Here is a 23,108-nt window from a genome sequence, read left to right as displayed (position 1 = left end):
TTATCATTTTTATTTATAATATCGATCACAAAAATGTATTTTCTCAGAATAAAAATACCCTTTTTTGACGCATTCGGATTATTAACCACCCATACATTTTTTATTTTAAACTCCTTTTTTATCGGAACATGTTACGGAACGATAAATCTGATATACTGTATTGTGTGCAGTAATAATTATTGTAAAATCATAGAAAAACTGCAATTAAATAAATATTACTGCGGAAATTATGGTGTAGATTTCACTATTTATAATTTTTACATTAATAATTACAGATAAATCACTGAATCACTTTAATTAAATAAATATTACTGTAATAATTACGATATAATATTTTATGGTAAAATTAGATTTTACGATAATATGTATTTTACGGCTGATTTACCCAAAGTGCCGATACTTAATACCGTAATTTGATGAGGAATTTTTTTAGCGTGTACAACCTTTCGGTGCCAAATTCAACCATTTTTAACTAAAAATTTATCATTCTTGATTATTATTCTATTATTCAACGCGAAAAAAAGCATGGTTAAATTTAAATTCGTTTTAAAATTTCAATAAATTTGCACGTTATTATTGTACAACGTTGCAGCGATCTGAAAATGCAGATCATTTTCAACTTCATTCCGTTTTACTATCCTTTCTTACATCAAAATAAATTTTATGAACACTTCTAGAAGAATTCAAAAAAGAAAAGAAATTCCTCAATTGAAAAGATTTTTCGGCTTCCTTTCAGAAAAACCCAGACGATGTCTAAAATTTAATCTCATTTGATTTACAAAATATTCCCTATGTCCCCAAAGAAATGAAATACGCAATGTGATCTCCTCTTTTTTCAAAATACAAATAGAGCTGCATGGATTTAAATATACGACAGACTTTAACAAATGTTAACTTCAATCCAATCATTTTAAAATTCATGCCAAACATTGTTATAATAAAAAAAATATTATTTTTACATCTATTTTCTTAACAATAATAGTAAACAATCAAGTTTTCCTTTTTATTTTCGCATAGTATTAAAATTTTGATCAATTTCAATATTCATATCCAAATATAATATTAATATTGTAAACAAAAATGGATAAAACAACTAGTATATGAACATCAATTTTCCGAAATCTTCCAGCTTGTTGAGCATTCCATCTATTTTTATCCATGCACGCATTGCAAAAACACCTGGATTAAATTACGGTATAAAGTTCCGGCATCATCCGTTAAATCCATTTTACCATAAAATCAATTTTTACTGTAAAATCAGTTTTTATTATAAAATATTATACCGCAATTTTTACAGTAACATTTATTTAATTGATTATTAAGTGAATCAAAGATTTTACGGTAATTATTTTTGTAAATATCACGGTATATCTTATATTTTGTTCTATAACATGTTACTGTAGAAGCGGATTTTACGGTCAAAGTACGGGCACCCTGAGATCCGGTACTTTTTGCCGTAATTTGATCAGGAATTCTTTACAGTGCACATGAATACAAGTGAATGCATGAACACATATAAATTAAATATAATACTCTTCTTATAAATTTATTTATACTTTTCGTATTTAAAGCATCACTTTTCAAAATATCAATGGATTCGATAATTAGTTTGTCATTTGTTTAAGAAGAGTTACAAGATGCAAAAATTTTAAAAAATTAAAATTTTTTTTCGTTTAAAAACTAATACGTTTAATTACCTTTAAATTAATGAAAAAGTTCAAGCCTTTATCTTAATTAGAAAGCGGGATAAGTCTTTGTTTTGTTTTTTCCCTTATTGAGCTAAAAGATTGAGGAAACTTTTAGGCTTTTTTTTCTTTTTTTTCCAATTTTAAAATAAGACATTTCGATACTTTAAAGGTAACTCTAGCAAAGGAAAGGGTAATACTTTGCGCAATGTAGACTAAATAAGAAAACAACGTTAATAAACTGCAAATGAAAAGACATAAATTGACATACTATAGTTTCAGTTCTATTAATCAGAGCCTTCCTCGGCGTCTGAAGGAAGGTTCTCGTGTGTGATCTTAAATATGCTAATTAATTAGTGCAGACGATATATGAAGTTACGAAATCAGACACAAAAGCGTAATTTTTCTGAATAAACATATCTTTTTGATCCCCCAAAATATAGGGGGTGCCTGCAATCTGGAAAATTTGGTCACAATGGTTTGGGAGATAGGTCAAAAGTTTTACCCCTTAATGTTAATTTTACTTTTTGCGTATTTCCCCATATCTCGAGAACTTTTTAAGCGAATTAAAAAAATTTTCGTGCACAATTATAAAATTCGTCCCTTCACGGATAATTCCATGAACAAAAATTACTTTTGGTAAATATTTATAATTTTTTATTATTTTATTTCATTGTAGTAAGAAATTGAATTGTAAGGCATGCAATTCTTTGCTCTATTTTAAAGAATATGAAAATACTAAATTTGAAATCACATGTGAAAATACTAAATTCGTGTGAAATTGGTTGAATAGTTCCTGAGAAATCAAATTTTAAAAAAAAATCGTGTTCCTTCAGACACCGAGGAAGGCTATTAATAGAACTGAAACTATAGTATGTCAATTTATGTATTTTCACTTGCGCTTTATTCACGTTGTTTTATTCTTTAGTCTGCATTGCGCAAAATATTACCTTTTCCTTCGCTGGAGTTACCTTTAAAGTTTTAAAATGTCTTTTTTTAAAATTGGAAAAAAAAGAAAAAAAAAAGCCAAAAAGTTTCCTCATCTCTTTTAGCTCAATATGGGAAAAAACAAATCAAAGACTTATCCTGCATTCTAATTAAGATAAAAACTTGCATTTTTTCATTAATTTAATGATAATTAAACGCATTAGTTTTCAAACAGTAAAAAAAAACCAAAATTTTTTAAAATTTTGCGTCTCGTAACTCTCTTTAAACAAATTAAAAACTAATTACCAAATCCATTGATATTTTGAAACAGTGATGCTGTAAATGCGAAGAGTATAAATAAATTTATAAGAAGAGTAAAGTTATTTAATTTATATGTGTTCATGCATTCACATGTACTCAGGGTGCCCGTACTTATACCGTAAAATCCGCTTCTACAGTAACATGTTACAGAACAAAAAATCTGATATACCGTGATATTTATAAAAATAATTACCGTAAAATAACTGAATCACTTCAATTAAATAAATTTTGCTGTAAAAGTTACGGTATAATATTTCACGATAAAAACGGATTTTACAGTACGGATTAAATACAAGCTTTTATCTTAATTAGAATGCTTTTATCTTAATTCGTCTTTGTTTTGTTTTTTCCCATATTGAGCTAAAAAAGATGAGGAAACTTTTAGGCTTTTTTCTTACTTTTTTTCCAATCTTAAAATAAGACATTTTAAAACTTTAAAGGTAACTCCAGCAAAGGAAAGGGTAATACTTTGCGCAATGTAGACTGAAGAAAAAAACGAAGTGAATAAAGCGCAAATGAAAATACATAAATTGACATACTATAGTTTCAGTTCAATTAATAAGAGCCTTCCTCAGTGTCTGAAGGAGGGTTCTTTTTAATAGAACTGAAACTATAGTATGTCAATTTATGTATTTTCATTTGTGCTTTATTCAGTTTCTTCTGCTTCAGTCTTAAAGGTAACTGCGTGAAATTAAAAAAAATATACATTTTACTTATTTTGTTTTAATACCGTTCTTGGAAATTCATAAAGCCTTTATTGATTTTATTTGATAATTTTGTAATAAAAAATAGATATGAAGCTATATTTTTGAAGTATTTTTCCTTTTTAAAAACTTACAGCAAAGGAAAGCGAAAATAAACTAAAGGGAGAACATTTTTATTCAGAACAAAAAATAATATTTATATGAAATAGTTCCTTTCAGAGTACAATATTTTGAGCTATATCAAAAATTAAAAACATAGGCATTTTAAAAATTAATTTTTAAAAATAAAATTCCTGAAGATTTGATGTTTTTTATGTTTTTGTTATGCATCAAAATAAAAAAAAGCTCAAAACAAAACATACAGTTTCAAAATATTTCAAAAATATATCCCAGAAAAAATTATGTAAGGTAATTAACAAGAGGGAAATAACACCAGAAGGTAAATCAACAAAATACATAAAGAATGCAATGTTTTACAAGAAATTAACCGTTTTTAGCTTAAAAAAACAAGAAAAATCGCAAAACATACGTATTTTTTAAAATTAATCATAAGTTAAAGGTAGCGAAAAAAAATTAGAAAAATATTAAAGGTACAGTGACTTCAAAATATATTCTTAATAGAAAACTCATATAATTGTTTTTTTAAACGAAAAAGATTCCAAAAATATTTTCTGTCATAGAAAATAGTTTAAAACAGACATTTTAGGTCAAAAATTTCATTCATGTAACTTTTTCTGACAACTTCAAATAAGATATGTCAGTTGACTTTTCGTGACACTTGGCCACGTGTAACGCCAGAGAAAATAATTCTACTTCCAAGATTTTGCTTGTCACTTCGAAGGAAATATAATTGTATAAGCTGTTTTTTTTCTTTTTATTACTGATAAAATAGTAAGCAATTATTCTTTCCTTTTGAGCTTGTGACTTCTGAAGAACTATATTTACATAAATTAGCCTTCTAAAAGTGATAAAATAGTAAATATTTGTTCTTCTCTACACAGATAATGATTCTATTTTACAGATTTTATTTGCGACTTCTAAAGAACTGTATGTGCATAGCCTGTTCTTCCCATAAGTGATAAAACAGTAAATATTTGTTCTTCTCTCTAGAAATAATGATTCTACTTCTCAAATCTTTCCTGCGAATTTTAAAAAACTCTATTTGTATAATGTATTTTTCCTATAAGTGATAAAACAGTAAATATTTGTTCTTTTCTCTAGAGATAGTGATTCCATTTTTCAGATTTTGCTTGCGACTTCCGAAGAATTATATTTGTATAATTTGGTTTTCCTTTCAGTGATAAAATAGTAAATATTTATCTTTCCCTTTAGAGATAATGATTCTACTTTCCAGATATTGCTTGCGACTTTTAAATGACTATATTTGTATAATCTGTTCTTCCTATAGGTAATAAAACAGTAAATATTTATCCTTCCCGCAAGAGGCAATGATTCTACTTCTCAGATTTCGCTAATGACTTAGTAATCTGTAAAGAGCTATAACATTGTATAATCTGTAAAGAGCTATAATATTGTATAATCCGTAAAGAGCTATAATATTGTATAATCTGTAAAGAGCTATAATATTGTATAATCTGTTCTTCCTATAAGTGATACAATAGTAAACATTTATCCTTCCCTCAAGAGACAAATACTCTACTTCTCATTCTTTTGGAACTTTTAAAGAACTATATGTGCATAAAATGTTCTTCCTATAAGTGATAAAACAGTAAATATTTGTAATTCCTTCTAGAGATAATGATTCCTTACTTCCCAGATTTTGCTTGCAACTTTTAAAGAACTATATGTGTATAATCTGTTCTTTCTAAGTGATGAAACAGTAAATATTTTTCCCTCCCTCAAGAGATAATGATTCTGTTTTCCAGATTTTATTTGGGACTTGTAAAAAACTATATTCGTATAACCTGTTTCTTTTATTAGTAACAAAATACTGAACATTTATTCTTCCCTAAAGAGATAATGATTATGCTTCCCAGATATTGTTTGTCACTTCTTAAGTATTCTTATAATTGTATCTACTAAAACATTTCTTTTTTTATGCGAATTAAGTGATAACAAAAATGTAGAAAAATTTCCGGTAGACAATAATACTGTTCATCTTAACTCCATATTATGAATTATATCAATTTTGAAATATATTATGACTTAAAATGCTCCAAATTTTTAGCATTGAATGGGCTTATTATGACCTTTCTTACCTGCTCCTAAAAAGGAATGTAATAACTGATGGTTTAATAAAGAAGAATAAAATACGAATCCAATAAATTAAATTAAATCTAAGCCAATTTAAAGCAGATTTGGAAATTTATTCCTCTTATCTGTAATCATCACCCTACGCTTTTCATTTATTTTTAGAACAAGTTTAATTTCTTTTGAAACTTTTTTTCGTATCTTAATTTTAGATTTGTAATAATTCATTTGGACAATTATTTATCACATTTTGATAATATTTGTCGTCTTCTCTTTTAAATATGATTCAAGGTCTGAAGTAAAGTACGCCAAAAAATTTAAAAAAAAATCGTTCAAAAAGTTCAAAAATTTTTGGGCAATTTTTGGGCAATTTTTTTTAAATTTGCTTAAAATGTTCTCGAGATATGATAAGACGAAAGACGCAAATAGTAAAATTAACATTAAGGGGTCCAGACTTTGGATTTGGTCCAGAATTGGACCATATTTCCCAGATTACGGCTGACCAATATATTTTGGGGGTCAGAAATCCGAATCTGTAGAAAAAAAAGGTATATTTAATCAGAAAAAGTTCGTTTTTGTGTCTGATTTCTTAATCTGAAATACCGTTTGCACTTATTAATTAGCATATTTGAGTTCATCCCCTCTAGCCATTGAGTCCAAGAGCGTGAAGATTCGATCATTAGATCAAAAGTTATTCCCGGTGGACCGTTTTTTCTGCGCTCTATTCATAATTTCTCATAAATTAGTTTTGTAAAATGATCTGAAAGTGTAAATGCTCAAAAATCAAAGATGTGTTCACAAAATTAGAAATAATAAATTATTTTTTAAATGAGAAATGAAATAAAAAATTTAAAAGAAGTTTTATTTGTGTACATACGTCATAACGAATACACTGCAATTAACTTATTAATTAGATAAAATATTAAGAATACTGTACAGCATCTTCCCTAAAAAAACTGGTTTTAGTGATGCTAATCAATGATCTTGAGGGGGATTAAGATGCTTTTGATAGTGCTTTTAATTTTGATCTCATAAAACTACTAATTTAAGATTTTGAATGTGCAGTTACGATTGTTTTGATTTTGAGATAAATTTAAAAAAAATATAAATGGTGGTGACAAACAAACATCATATCGCTGGTTCAAAACTAAAACGCCACTTCTGCACTGACTTCTCATGTTATTTGAATTGCAGAAGTGTCGTTTTAGTTTTGAACCAGCGATATGAAATGAGGAACTGTAAATACAGAACATAATGTAGGCAAAGTATGTAAAAGGGTTTAGAGCGCAATAAATAAAAAATAAATAAATAAATAAATAAATAAATAAATAAATAAATAAATAAATAGAAAATGAATGGACCACCCTAAATGACTTTTGATCTAATGATTGGATCTTCATATTTTAGGACTCAATCGTAATGGTTCCAGTGTGTGACGTCAAATATGCTAATTAATTAGTGTAGACGATATATGAAGTTACGAAATCAGACACAAAAACGTAATTTCTCTGAATAAACACACCTTTTTTACTGATTCGGACTTTTGACCCCACCAAAATATAGGGGGTACCCGCAATCTGGAAAATTTAGTCCTAATGGTTTGGGAGAGGGGTCTAAAGTTTTACCTCTTAATGTCAATTTTACTTTTTGCGTATTTCACCATATCTCGAGAACTTTTTAAGCGAATTAAAATTTTTTTATGCACAATTATAAAATTCGTTCATTCACAGATAATTTCAAGCAAAAAATGACTTTTGGTAAATATTTATTATTTTTTTATTATTTTACTTCATTGTAGTAAAAAATTGAATTGTAAGGCGTGCAATTCCTTGCACTATTTTAAAGAATATAAGAATACTAAATTTGAAATTGCATGTGAAAATACTAAATTTGAGTGAAGTTGGTCAAATAGTTCCTGAGAAATCAATTTTTTTAAAAAAAATTGCGTTTTTAAAAAACGTAATAATTTTTTTTAAAGTTAAAAGTTCATTCAAACTTTGGACCGCTCTTCTGACCTAACTATTTGGACCATATTTCTCCCTGCATTTCGGAAGTTAGAAATCCGAATTAGTTTAAACAAAAGGTATAAGTATTCAAAGAAAGTACGTTTGAATGTCTGATTTAAAAATATAGTCTTCACTAATTAATTAGTATACATGAGGTCATATCTCGAATCATTAAGATTGAGTCCTAGAACGTGAAGATCCGATCATTAAATCAAAAGTACTGCACATTTACTACGGAGCTACATTTCATGTTAAATAAATTTAATCTTCAAATGGAGATTTAAGCCTAATTTCTTAGCTTTATCCTTTAATGGGCCATTTATTTCTAGTAAGGATACATTAAAATACTTTTTTGAATTTAGAAGAAAAAATTCATTTAGATTAGTTGATAAAATTAATTTGAATTTTAAATTCTTTTGTGGTAAGTAATTTTACTACTACCCAATAGATGTTATAAAAAAGTAAGAGACTTAATTACTTTCATTTCTTTTCATTTGTAAAATAAAATTTCATAAATACTCCAAACTGAAAAAGGAAGTATACGCTATTACTTATTTTACATTCTTTAAAAACGGACATCTTGTAACCAATTTTTTTCAATATTACTTCATCAGAGCTTAAGTTAATAGCAAATAGAATACCTAAGTTATAGTGGTGGTAAATATACTTACCACTGCCTTAGAAAAGGTTAGACAATTTAAAGCAAATTATTTAGAAATTCATGCGTTGTTTTCCTTTAAAACATATGCAGTTGTCGCCAAGACAATTTATTCTAAACTGGAACAATACTTCGACTTCGCTATCACATATATAGTTATTTCATAAGAAGCCTTCTAAAGTTCTTTCAAAATGCAAGCTGTATTTCCTTCCGTAGAATCCCTAAACGTTCTGAACAAAATAAGAAAATGTTTCGCGTCCATTAAACGATAAAGTTTGTGTTCAAGGATTGTCTAAATAAATGGTTAGAATAAAGCTTCCGCTCTCATTACAAATAATTGAAAATGCAAGAGTTCTATTTTGTTGAATCCTTAAAAGAATGTTTTACGAACAATTTTCTTTTACTTGGGTATTTCTTTCTTAGTACATTGATTGGTACACGCAAAATAAAAAAAAAGTAATCTAGCTGTTACACAAATTGCAGAGAAAGTCATACATTAAATTAGATATTATATATTTCCGTTTCGTTCAAAAGAATTTAAATATTTATTTTAACTGAAAATAGAATGATTTTAAAGTAGCAATAGTAAAATATGAAAGATGTTAAAGTATGGGACGAATTTAATAATAAATGGATGTTCCATCACTGCAATTAACAGCAAAATTTATGGTATTCAAATTATTTTTTTGATAATTTTTCTGTTCGTTTGGATAATGGTTTATCGGAAATTCTGGTTTTTCAAAATTATAGTTCTTATTACCACACATTTAGTCAGAATACAGTAAATGCATTTTAAGTGAAATTACCAGTAAATTAAAGAAATATTTTCGCGCCATGTGGTGAAGAGTTACGATCTAATTTCAAGAAATTCTTCAGAACGTATCATTCATTTTACCATTTATTTGGTAATTTTGAGAGTCTGATTAAGTACTATGCCTTTTATGAAATATAATGATATTGTTCATTTAAAATGGCAATGCATTTAAGTGGTTGATAAGAGTTAGATGACGGTTAATTCATTCTTTTCCTAATGTATTTCTCTATGATAACAGAGACAAAAGGGCTTGAATGAGGCTTTCGAATGTTTGGTTTAAGTGTGTTAAAGATACTAAACTAGGAGAGATCAAGCGGCCTGTTTTGGAAATATTTTATGAGGATAGTGAGATTTACATACATGCGTGGGATTATGAATACAAAGAACGGCTTAAAAATTCTTGTCGATTGGAAGACCAGACTGGACAAGTTTGAGAAAAGACAGCACGAAGTATCCGGATCGTGTTCCGGTGTTATGGCGATATCCGGTGTTACGTGACATCCTTTAAAGACACGTTTGGGCGTCATTCTGTATTATGGCGAGATTCATATCTGTTACTTCCCCTCTTCATTACATGGAGATAGCCAACTACCAAATTTAAAGGTTGATTTTCGTAAATTACCAACTTTAAAGACTGAATATCTTAAAATTTTTATTTATTTAAGGACTGAATATCTTTAAAATTTTTATTTAAAGAATGAATATCATTAAAAATTTTGTTTATTAGAATACCTCTTTTATGATTATTTTTGTAAATACAGTGTCTTGCTGAAGACGTTAATTGTATCATACACAGTTTTGGAAAATTACATATAGCCCAATATGATGGCTAAACTACATATCAATGAAACACTAAAAAAATAATCAACTGTAAAGAATTCCTCTGATCAATTATTATTTATACTACCAAATTTAAAGATTGAATATCATAAATTACCCATTTTAAAGACTGAATTTTGTAAATTACCAACTTTAAAGACTGAACATCTTTAAAATTTTTATTTAAAGAGTGAATATCTTTAGAAATTTCATTTATTAGAATTCCTTTTTTATGATTATTTTCGCAAATAGAGTGTATAGTTAAAGACGTTAATTGTATCATACACAGTTTTGGAAAATTCCATATGGCCCAATATGATGGCTAAACTATATCAATGAAATACTAATAAAAATAATCAACTGTAAAGAATTCCTCTGATCAATTTATTATTTATACTACCAACTACCAAATTTAAAGATTGAATTTCGTAAATTACCAAATTTAAAGACTGAATTTTGTAAATTACTAACTTTAAAGATTGAATATTTTTAAAATTTTTATTTAATGACTGAATATCTTTAAATTTTTTATTTAAAAACTGAATATCTTCAAAAATTTTGTTTAAGGACTGAATATCTTTGAAGCTTTTTTTTCCAGAATTTTTCTTTTATAATTATTTTCGTAAATAGAGTGTCTAAGTGAAGATATTAATTGCATGATACACATTTAAAAAAAATTCCACATAGCTCAATATGATGACTAAACAATATCAATGAAATACTAATAAAAATAATCAACTGAAAGAAATTCCTCTGATCAATTTATTATTTATATTAAGCGTTTAGTGAATTTCAAATAGCGAGTGATTTAATTTGAAAGAATACTAAACTTAAAAAGAATATCTTTTGAGTTCTATAAAGTGTATTTTGAATGATTAATTATTAGTTTTCTTTTTTGAACTAAGAAATATAAACTTAACTAACTAAATTAACAAAAAATATCTCTTTTATATCCGTTTCTTACTAAATAATTTTATGTAGAGATGTTAAAATGAGAAAGATTTAAGGAAGTCATAAAGAATAAATTGCATTTCAATAAAGTGATTCTCAGGAGTTTTTATATTTGAAGTACTTTGTTGAATAAATCTTCGTATTGCAAATATTTATGACCATAGTCTAATAAAAAACACCCTTAGAGATAGGCAAGCTAACATTACTACCCATTTTCTTGAAAATGGAATTTTTTGTTATTGAACATATAAGGTTTATCGGAGTCTGCTTTATGTCTTTTCCTTTGAATGGAATCTATAATTTTTTAGGACAGGTTTCAAAAGAAATAAAATTTCAAAGCAGTTCAGAAAAAAAATACTTAGATGAAAATTATCTAATTATGCAGTTTTCTATTCAAAAGATTTTTCAAAGTTTTCAATTTGCGTGCTTGAGGTTTATTTTTTGTAATGCTTGAAAAAAATTGCATCAATTCTTATTAGCAAAATTAACAGTACTGTCAAAAAATTTAGATCGTGCACTGTAAAAAAAGGTTGTACAAAAGGGCTAAATTGGGCCAAAATAGCTCCGAAATAGTTGGATTTGAAAATCTGATGTATTCAAAATTGATACAGCATTTACTCAACTTTGAGCAAAATGCATAGTTTCAAAAATAAAGTGAGCAAGAAGTGTGTGGAAGAGATATAGCTGACACCAGGGTTCGAACCAAGGATCGCTGGGTTCGTAGTAGGTTGTTCGAACCACCAAGTTGTGCAGCCGAGTTATCCAGGGAGTTAAAAAGTTTTATACATTTCATTCACTTAAAAGAAATTAAGATATAGCAAAATAAGCAAAAAATGAAATTAAAGTTACCGATTTTCTGACAAATCTATTGGGACCATGTTTTCTAAATTGGAACCGTTTGTACCTTGGAAGTTGGAAATTAGTAAGTCATGATGTGTTTCTGTGGCGGTCACTATAAGAAGCTTACAAACTCTTCCTTGAATGGATTGTACAACAATGATGGTTAGAGCATCCTATTACGAACCCGGGGGCCCTTGGCTCGAATCCTGCTATTAGCCAACCACCATTTCTCCCACCACATCAGTTTTGAAATTATGAATTTTTTGCTCAAACATGAGTTTACGTTGATTCAATCTTGAGTTTTCTATTTTTTTTTTTGTTTCGGAGCTATTTTGACACATTTTTGTCAATATTGAGGAAGACTTTCGTTACAGTATGTTATAATATCGGTCAAATTTGCTGAAAATTTAAGCAAGTTAACAAGTTGAATCATATTATTGTGCATTTTAATCCATTTTATATAGAAATAGCAATAGTACAGCTTGGAACGAACGTAAGATTGAGAGATTAGTCCCCTCGGCCATAATATCCAACCGGCTGCAAGGAATTAGCTTTATTAGGTGGGCTTAGTTAGTGCGATACAAGTCTGGTAGTTTGTTGTTGTAGTTCATTTACGTCGCAATAGAGCTGCACAATGGGCTATTGGCGACGGTCTGGGAAACATCTCTGATGATGATCCGAAGACATACCATCACAATTTTGATCCTCTGCAGAGGGGATGGCTCCCCTGCTTTGGTAGCAAGATGACCTGCGCGCGAAGTCGAGCACTTTACGATAGAACAGTTTAACGAGGACCAATACCGCACACCCTCGGTCCCTACGCAGACTGATACAAGTGGTCACCCACCCGCACACGGACCGCAGCCAGTGATGCTTGACTTCGGTGATCTGGTGGGAGCTGTGTGTCTGTTAGTTTAAACGTATTAGGAGAAATCAGTTTATAAACGGTGTTCTCACAGTTAACAGTTTGAATACCATCTTATTTACGGTTATTTGGCTGTTCTGTTGAATATGGTAAACTAACAATCAAATAAATTTTTATTTAATTATTTTTTCCGAGAAATTTTTGACAGTGATTTAAAAATATTTCTTTCCAAGCGATACTTTCTGATTCACTTAAAATTTTTTGACCTGACGTGAAAATGAATATCTACTTTATTGATTGTTTTGATATAACGCAAAAAAGTTGTCCCTTTATTTATAACTCATGAGAAAAAAGCAATCAAACATAAAAAAATACTTTAAAATGTATATTTTTTATACAATTTAATTTATAAAATGAGTTAACACAACATTAGATTTTATTATAATTTGATTTTTATCAAGCTTAATAGTTTAAATATTTGCAGTGAAATTACGCAATTCAGCGTAAACTGACTTAACGTACATTAATTCTGCAATAAATAACTAACAGGATAATAATTTTTTTTTACTCTTTTTAGGCCAAACTTGGTTCATAAATATATTTATAGATTTTTATAGAAACTTAATTCAAAACGCAGTTGAGCATTAAATTCTTTTAACTAAAAAACTTGTAATAGTTTTAAACATAAAAGTTTTAACTGAATTATAGTTTTACAGTAAGGCGTTTGTCCAATAAAAAAATAAAATAAAAATACTTCAAACGCCTACAAATTTGATATATATTGACATACACGCAAAGTAAATATATATTTAAAACATGCAGTACATAACAAAAGTATTCTAAAAGGTCTTTTTCAAGGGAAAATGGTAAAAAAAACTAAAATAGAAAAGAATTCTTCATGAAATTTTAAATTTTAGAAGCATATAATGGAAATAAAAATGTTAAAGAAATGATCCTTTTTGAATAAAGTATAAACGATCTTCGCAAAGTTTGTTATAAAAATAAAACCCTTAACTCATTAGTCGTTAAACTGTTTGTTAACCATTTACAAGAACATTAAGGTTCTATTCATTAGTTAAGAAAATCAATAGCTTTAAGAGTTACGTTTTATGACAGTAGTTCAAAAAAGAATGAAAAAAAAAGAACAGAAAAAGCTTTTACTAAAGTACTAAAAATAGTACTTTATTGCTTTATCGCAGAATGTGAAGTTGAATTATTGATCACCAAGGAGAAAAGTGTTCCGGTGTTCGAATCTGACAAATTAAGATAAATTTTGCTGTAAATAATTGCTTGTAAGCAGAACAGATGTAAATTGAATAAAGATAATAGCAGACAATTTTTCATCATTATCACCGCCAATATATTTTGAGGATATTTGAATAAAATGTTTTTCTTTATTTTAGTAATGATTTGTCACAATACACTGTTAGAAATTTCATTCTAAAATTAAGGTTAAATAACTGGCAGCAGTCTGTCCATCTAATTAATTATAAAATTTACGGTAAAGAACAATTTTTATCTTTACAGTTTTGAAATCGTTTATAATTAGAATAGTTAAAAAAAGCATGAGTACAAAATTATATGCTTTTTTTAACCATCTACAACTAGCATAGTTTCAAAACAGTAAAAAGGAAATTTAACTGGATATTGCACCTAGGCTTTTCTTTTGGTAGAGGATGTTGGAGTTAGCTTGCGCTTGAATTGTTTTTATCTAATGAACCGTTCTCAAATAAATCGTAAGAGATGGGAAATATTAGACTTATTTGTGTTAAGCAGCTTTATGACACTGCCGTGTATGTGTGAGATAGAGTATCACATTCTTATGATCCAGGGTCACAAATTGCGGAATGTGATATTTTAGTACACTGTTTGAATTTTCATTCTAAAATTATGGTGAAATGATTGACAACAGTCTGTCTTTTCCTTTAACAGTAAATTCTACGGTTAAGAGCATTTTTTTAACCATTTACAACTAGCATGGTTTTAAAATCATGAAAAGGAAATTTAATTGGACATTGGAGCTAAACTTTTCGTTAGGCTTTGGAAAGTGCAGGACACTGGTAACTCATTACGTGTAGAAAGGAATGGACAAAATATCGTGGTGTCAACGCTGGGATTCGAACCCCAGTTCTGTTGGGCTTGATATTGACAAATTGTCCTCTCGACTACAATATGTCCCTGGCTGCAAGGAACTAAGTGGCTTCATTTGGTATGTCTAGTTGGTGTGATGAAACTCTGGTTGTTTAACCGTACTGGATCAAAGCAGTTAATAAAACCTTTCTCTCACAGTTAACAGTTTGAATACCATTTTATTTATGGTTATTTGACTGTTCTGTTTGAATATGAAAAAAACAAAAAATAAAAAATATTTAAACAAATTGTTATTTAGGCATTATAAATTTCTAACAGTACCATCGTTTTTTAATATTACGTGGAATGCCTTCTATAATAGCAGGTACTAACGTTATCTTTATAATATACAAGAATGCATAGATGATTATCACTTTCTTAGTATTGTAAGGTATTCTTTCCATAATAGCACGATAATAGTAGGTATTTGAGTGATGGGATTTTCTTCTCATTTTTCAAGCATTTTAAGGGATGGTACAAGAATAGAAAGTTGGTTCAGAAGTTGCGTCCTTTAAACATCTAATAAAAGGTTCTTTAGCGGCAATTCATTTGAGTGCAAAAGGCATACGATCCTCTGTAAGATATTGTAATGATTTATAAGAATACATAGAGGAATACTATCGTCATGTAATATTAAGTGGAATATTTTCTATGATAGTAGGTAATGTACTAATGTTATCTTTTTAACAATTTGTAACATTTCTTAGTGACTATCATCAACATAAAGGAATCTTTTCTATAATAGTACTATAATAGTAGGTAGCTGAGCGATAAAATTTTCCTCACAGTTCTCCAGCATTTTAAGGATGGTACAAGAATAGGACGTTGGCTCAGTAGTTGCGCCCTTTAAACATCAAACTAAAGATTCTTTAGCGGCAATTCTTAAGTGCAAAAGACACACGATCCTCTGCAAGATATTATAATGATTTATAACAATACATTGAGGAATACTATTAGTATAATAAAACCAAGTGGAATATTCTCAATAATAGTTGGCAATGTACTAATTTTATCTTTTCAATAACTTATAACATTACTTAGAGAACTATCATCATCATAAGGAATCTTTTCCATAATAGTACTAGATAGGTAGTTGAGCGATAAGATTTTCTTCACATTGCTCAAGTATTTTAGGGATGGTGCAAGAATAAGACGTAGGCCCTGTAGTTGTGCCCTATAAGCAGCAATTCATTCGTGTGCAGGAGACATGTGTTCCACTATGAGAACTGATTTTAACGTATTTCTGTCAGTCTCATATACCATCTTTACTTCCGGTATTTATAATATTTTTCTCTCATACAACTGAAAACTTTCTTTCCATAGAAAGCAAATCAATTATAGCATGTTCCATGCTCTTAACCATTCCCATACTTCGAACAACTTAGCCAACGTAAATGGAATTTAGTTCCTTGATAATGGAAATGCTTAATGTAGCTTTAGTTTTTGATTTCTATCTCTCAGCTTTGGTAATTTTTTAAAAATTAATGTTCGTATTGCTGTAGATATTCCATTTTAAAATGTCCATGGCATTCGTAACACTTTTCTCTCAGTTTTTGATTCAACTGGAGGCTTGCTCTTCTCTTACAACTATTTTTTCTATACTTGGACATTTGCATTACTCAAAAGCTTTTGGTAATGAAATAGTATATAGTTAATTGCTGCTGGGTTGAAATATTCTTTCTTTTCATGGTTAAAGAATCTATTCAAAAATTTTCTATTTGTGTTTCCAATGGTCTCTTGTAATCAATTGTGTATTGATTATAGTTTTCTTGCTTTTGGGGACTCTATCAGTGATTTAGAAAAAAATAAGGACAAAGCAGAAATTGAGATTTTTCGAGTTACTTAGCATTTTTTACATCAAGTAATCAGGTACATTAGCAAAAAATAAATTATAACTATTTTAGGGTAAATTTTTGATAGGTTTCGTGAAGATTTAATTAGGAAAAAATATCGAGAATTTAATTTTTCGCTGCTCCTTAATGTTTATTACACTTTTTCCTTAGTCTTTTTATATTTTCTCAATTCAGCAGAAAAATGCTGCCTCTTAGTTCACTTGTCATCATTTTCCCTTACTATAACAATTGTTAAATTGATCATTAGAAGGCCATATATTGAATAAAATTAGAATGAATATTTCGTAAGACATTAATTTTTCACATTCAGTTGAAATATAGTAAATTTTCAGACTAAAAATTATACATTTTAGCATCCATATCAGCTAAGAGGTAAAAATATTTTTATTATTCCTCACTACAGACTCTTCCACATTGATATTTCATTTTGATAGGAACATTTATATTTAATAATTTATTTTTTCTAAGGACTTATTAAAAAAGCACACCTCTAATAATTTTCAGGAAATTTTTTTTTCTTCAAAATCTGTCGCTTTTGCCCCTGTTACTAATGTTCCTTTTAAAAAATTTTTCGGATATTTTATGACTGTTTTATTTATGGGAAAAATTAATTGCTTTATCATAAGGATATGCAAAATATACCAAAGTATGTTTTATGATAGTCAATAGTGTGTCGATTAATTTTATTATTACTATCATTTTCAAAAGAAAGTAATTCATGAAATCATGCATTATATTTTTGAATATTAGTTTTCTGAAGAATCCTCCATATAAGAACTAATAGTTTCAAAATGAAATTCATGTTATTTTAAAACAATCCTGCGTGTATATATATTTTTACACCCATATTTCTTTTAAAAAAAATCTTGCTGTGTTGAAACTAAAATTATAATTAAAATTAAAAAAAATTATTAAATCTAAATATTTTAATATTTATGCATTTCCAACTTTTTTCTGAGAAAACTGGGTATTTTTATAAAATTAAATGACGGAAAAGAATTCACGATAAAATATATTGAGAAGCGTTATGACAGAAAAAGTTGAATTTCATGCTATTTAGTTGAATATATTTTACTAAATTTCGAAATTAAACAAAGGTGACCTTTTACCATTCTTTTTTGAAAAAGGTCAAATAAATATTTCGTCATAGATCCGGTTCAAACTTTTGACTAATTCCTGGAAATCCCTCTACACTATTTACGTTTAGGTTTTACAGTTACGATGAAAGCTAAACTGCCAATCAAATATGGACATTTATACCACGTGATTAGATATCGCACTTTAATTTATTCAATTTTTCAGTAAGCTATCCTATTGTGCCTAAACTTTTGTGCTTGGAAGTACGTCTTGTTCTGTTCCTTTCTATTATTGCCTGACTTATTGATCTCTTTGTATCCAGTATATTTGTCTTCGGTAAGTACTTACTCTTATTTACATCTTTTATAATTTTGCATTTTAAATAAAAAAATAAATTACTTTAATAATTTGAGATTATTGGTTAATTTTATAATATGTAACATCAGTTGATTAGATTTTGATTGCTAGAAAATTATAAGAACAAAAACGATCTTATTCAGCTTGGGATATGTTGAGAAATTATTTTTCTTAAAAAATTTTAAAACATAAAAATGTAAATTAAAATACAGAGTTAGTTTTATGTAAAGCAAGTAGTATAATTAAAGTTAAAGAATTTTAAAAGTTTGAAAAGTTAATGACTTTTCTGCTTCCTCATCGATTACTGTTTTTTCCTTTACTATTATGCTATTTTTGCTTAATTTCGATTTGATTTGTTGTGAATTAAACTTTAATTTTGATTTTCTTTTTAAGTTGTAATTTTGTTGTTTTTAAATAACTGAGTTGTGTAAGACAGTTAAGCGATTTTCAGGTAAGTGGTTCTCGTTGTTGTTGTAGGATATGTTCAGTTGTTATCACTAGTCGCTCTCAGCTTGTGATTGTGAAGGGTCTCCTTTGCTCGTTGGGGTGCCCATGTTGGGGTGCCACCATGCTCGTTGGGGTGCCACCCTTTTATTAGTGGAGTCATAATACTGAGTCTTCATTTATCTGTATGAACTTCAAAACTGGTATCGGAAATTTAATTCTCGATGTAAAAAAAAGTCAGTTTTTTTCATTTAAATAATATCGAAGAAAATTTTAAAATTTTCCTCATTAAATTTAGTTATAATTTCCTAATAATTATTAAATTTTTTTAAAATATTTTTTCTTGATCTTATGATGTAATATAAATTCTTGTAATGTTTGGTCCAATTCTTTTCCGACATTTTTTAGCAGCTTCCATAAATTCTTATAAATTAAATTTGACAATAAAATTCAATAATCTAATTATTACTTTAAATTCTTGCAATGACTCAATTTAAAATTAAGACTTATAAAAATTATAAATTTGTTTTAGAAATTCATGTGCTATGTTAATAACTGGGATTTTATTTAACTGTTTTAAAATCTTACATAGAGTTTTTTTTATAAGTTCATTATTATTTAAACGGGGTGTTCCATAAGGACTGTCTTTAATGTATAATTCTAGAATCTTTATCACTAATGGAAAAAAAGTATACACACAGCGATACGCACATTAATATTTAGGAAAGAAAAAAATCGCACTTCTATAAACAATTACTATAGTAATGTGACTCCCTAACTTCATTTATTTTTAAATTCGATACAGAAAACAAGTTGAAAAGTGCACAAGAAAGGACTATTCTAAATAACATTTGATCTAATGATTGGATTTTTAATTTCTGGGGCTCAATCTTAATGGTTCAAGGGGGTGACCTCTGTGCAAATTAATTAGTGCAGACGATATTTCAAGTAGCTAAATCAGACACGAAAACGTATTTTCTTTAAATAAACATACTTGCTTTTGGCGGATTTGTATTTTTGACTCTCAATAAGTCATATTTATAAAATTCGATTTCCAGAAACTATACGACCGATTTCGCTGTAAATTTGTATTTCGCTTTTGGGAAATTAAATTCTTTAAAATGATGTAAAAACTGTACAACTCACAATTCAAAAGTTTTTTCGCCTACTCTTTCAAAAATTACAAGTATTTACTAAAAGTTATTTTTTGCATGAAATTATCTTTGGATAAACGAATTTTATAATTTTGTGCAAATGTATTTCAAGATATAGCGGAATACGCAAAAAGTAAACTTAACATTAAGGGGTCCATACTTTGGATCGCTCTCCTGACCAAACTGTTGGGCCCAAATATTCCAAATTGCGGCTGATCCCTATCTTTTGGAGGTCAAAAATCTGAATGCGTCGAAAAAAGGCATGTTTTTTTTCCGATAAAGTACTTTTTTGTGTCTGTTTCAGTCTTAAAATATTGTCTGCACTTATTATTTGGCGCATTTGAAGTCGTCTCCTAGAATCATTAAGATTGAGTCTCAGATCTTGAACATTCGATCTTTGATGACAGTTTTTTTTTGGACTGTACCTTAACTCTTAGAAGGCAGTATAGTTTAAAATGTCATACAGCTGTTTTTTTCCAATAGACGTCGGTAGATTGAACGGAATGTTGAAATAAGAGAAAACGCTCATCGGTTTTCAACCTTCTAAGTGACCAAATTGGGACAAAATTACACATTACTACTGTCCAAATCGGCCAAGTATCCATCTCCTTTTTTAGGGTTCTAACTTTTAACGACCATGGTAAGAACACCATGTAATTTTGGTTCTGCATAGATGATGCTCACTATGATAGGTACCACATCACTCGATTTGGTACCTATCTAACTTACATCACCACAGTGATGTAGGAAATTTTCAAATGTTTAACTTACACAGGATATAAATTTTGTTTAACTTGCTATGGATACCAATGTTTAACTTTCACAGAAATTTTTTCCAACTGAGCACTAATTTCATAAAACTTTGCACGAAAATATAGAACCATAGTTTTAGCAATTTTAGAGCATGTGAAAATTATATAATGAAACAAAGCCTACCATGAAATATTAATTAAGTTTTAATAAATTTACTTATAAAGAATTTGTGACTTAGTGAATTAAAATATATGTACTTTTCCCCTTATTGATCAGAAAAATAATTAAATGATTTAATGATTTAATAATTAAATGATTTATTTTGCTTTTGTGGTGATAATATTATTTTGACATTAACATGATAAGCATTATTCTTTAGATTGCTTAGAAATGGAAACTGAAGGAAGAACTGTTGCAAGAATTCTGGCATATGGAATAAGTCGCTTCTGCTTTGCTACCTTTATGACATTTATTGGCTTTTTACTTGCGAAATATTGCTTTTTTCCTTTAATACACTTCATCATATTTCTGATGATAGCTGTAACTATCTGGTACATTTTTGACACAAAGGAATGTGCACCAACTTTAGACCAAACAGATAATTTAGACAACGAAGATGAAGACATGGAAGAAGATGGTCACCCTGGTACCGAACCAGTTTTTGTCATTGGAACAATGATGACAAATGATCCTGAGAATGGAACAGCTCCTGATGTTAGGATCCCGATGACTAATCAGGGTGCTTGAGAAATATTGTCTTCTGATAAATCATTAACTTCTGAACATTGCTTATCAGGAACCCAAAAATAAAAATAAAAAACACGCAAGATTTTGTTCAGTAAATTACATTTGAAAGAACTTTCATCAAAACAGCAGAAAGGATATAATAATATGTCGTTTGACTTGTGATCAATGGTATCTTTCCACTCTTCAAAAAGTAAATGCTGAAGTATACTTCAGCAGTTTCAAATTATTTGCTGGTAGCATTGTTCTGTGATGGTGATTGTGAAGCCGATATGAATTTGGGGTTATTATATTAATTATGTATTTTAAAGATAGAACTTGATGTTCTTTCGAAATAAAAAATATGAAGGTGGTGGGAAAACAAAACAAAAATTGTTCTATCAACTGTTACCTTGCATGTAACGAAAAATAAATAAAAAATAAACAGAATTGATACATTGAAAGAATTGATGGCATTATTTTATTTCGTATTTAAGTTTCATGGAATTATGCATTGAAAGCAATACTATTTTCAATGTATAATTCTTTACGCAGTGTTTCCAATGCACATTTTGTTTTAAGGTCCCTATATATTTAAAGTGTATTAAATAAAATAACCTATAAATATTGAATAAAATACCTATGAGCTACTTTACAGAATAAGTCAATCATTTTTATATTTCGTTGAACCTTGAAATCACTCAACTTGGATAGAAACATGGTTCATTTTAACACCTTATTTTGTAGAAAAATTGCAAGATATTATTGTATTTCTGTGTTTGTTCTAAAAAGGTTTTTTTAAGTGAAAGTATTGAACATCTAACAATAAAGTCGATAGAGCCTAATAATTAGTATGCGATAATTAATATTTCGTGCAGAAGATGATAGCTAAAAAAGGAATAAAGCCTAAATTAATAATTATGAGTAACTAATATAATTTCCTAACTCATTTAAAAATAACCAAGTATTTACTTCATATGATGGCAGATTTTTTGAGAATAGGTTGGAATTGAATAGGAATAAAACTTAATTTAACAATTATGAGTAATTGATATTCCTAACACCTTTAAAAATAGCCTATTATTTACTTCATATGACTACAGAGTTTTTCAGATAAGGTTAAAATTGAATGAGATAAAAGACTTGACAGCAAACAAAATAGTTCAAAGTTTCAGTGTTCAAATGTTTCAGAAGAACATGTTAAGTGATAGGTTGATTTAACATGCAAGTTCTCAGAGCAATCTACAAGGAGAAATAAAATTTGGTAAATTTACCGCAATGTATGGTAAAGACATTTATGGCAAAAAGACAATAATTCTGGTATTAAAAATCAAAATATCCGGTATTTCAACTGCTAATTTAGTATTTTTTCTATTCATACAGTAACGGTTTATCTGAAACTCAGGTTTTCAAAATTATAGTTTTTATTACCATACATCTAGTAAAAAGTACAAAAATGAAAAGTAAATTCAACCGAATAAATGGTTTTTATGCAATGTTCTAAGGTATCATGATAAAATTACCAAGTTTCATTGTATTTACCAAATTTTATCACATATTATAAAACCATACTTTCTTGTTAATTCTAGCAAAATCATTACCAAAGCGCTTCGGTAAACTGAACTTCTTGTTTTTCCCATTGAAACAGAAGAGCGGTAAAATCTATCATATTTTGGTAGCTTAGACGATAATTTTTTTCGCAGTGTACAACAAAAGGATTTACATATTTTTGTCACTTATTATTCGTTTCAGCTAATGTGTAAATTCAAAGAGTGTAGGTACATAAACTGACGTGTGAATAGTTCATGACGGTGTT

General features: G+C 28.3%; 2 protein-coding genes across 4 annotated transcripts in view; one reads left to right on the top strand and one right to left on the bottom strand.

Moving 5' to 3' along the window:
- The window catches only part of LOC107455118 (complexin), a 281,189-nt gene that overhangs the window by 64,749 nt on the left and 193,332 nt on the right, over window positions 1-23,108 (bottom strand). The window lies entirely within an intron of this gene.
- Window positions 4,570-21,569, top strand: LOC122269164 (uncharacterized). The gene is made up of 3 exons (XM_087155951.1): window positions 4,570-4,723; window positions 18,087-18,197; window positions 20,949-21,569. The coding sequence occupies exon 3, from the start codon at window positions 20,960-20,962 to the stop codon at window positions 21,314-21,316; it is 357 nt and encodes a 118-aa protein (XP_087012077.1). The 5' UTR covers window positions 4,570-4,723; window positions 18,087-18,197; window positions 20,949-20,959; the 3' UTR covers window positions 21,317-21,569.

The sequence above is a fragment of the Parasteatoda tepidariorum genome, chromosome 12, assembly GCF_982258835.1.
Source record: "Parasteatoda tepidariorum strain Cologne lab strain chromosome 12, Ptep-v5.0, whole genome shotgun sequence".
NCBI lineage: Eukaryota > Metazoa > Arthropoda > Arachnida > Araneae > Theridiidae > Parasteatoda > Parasteatoda tepidariorum.
Note: the sequence above shows the minus strand (reverse complement) of the source record. Positions and strands in the feature narration are given on the sequence as shown.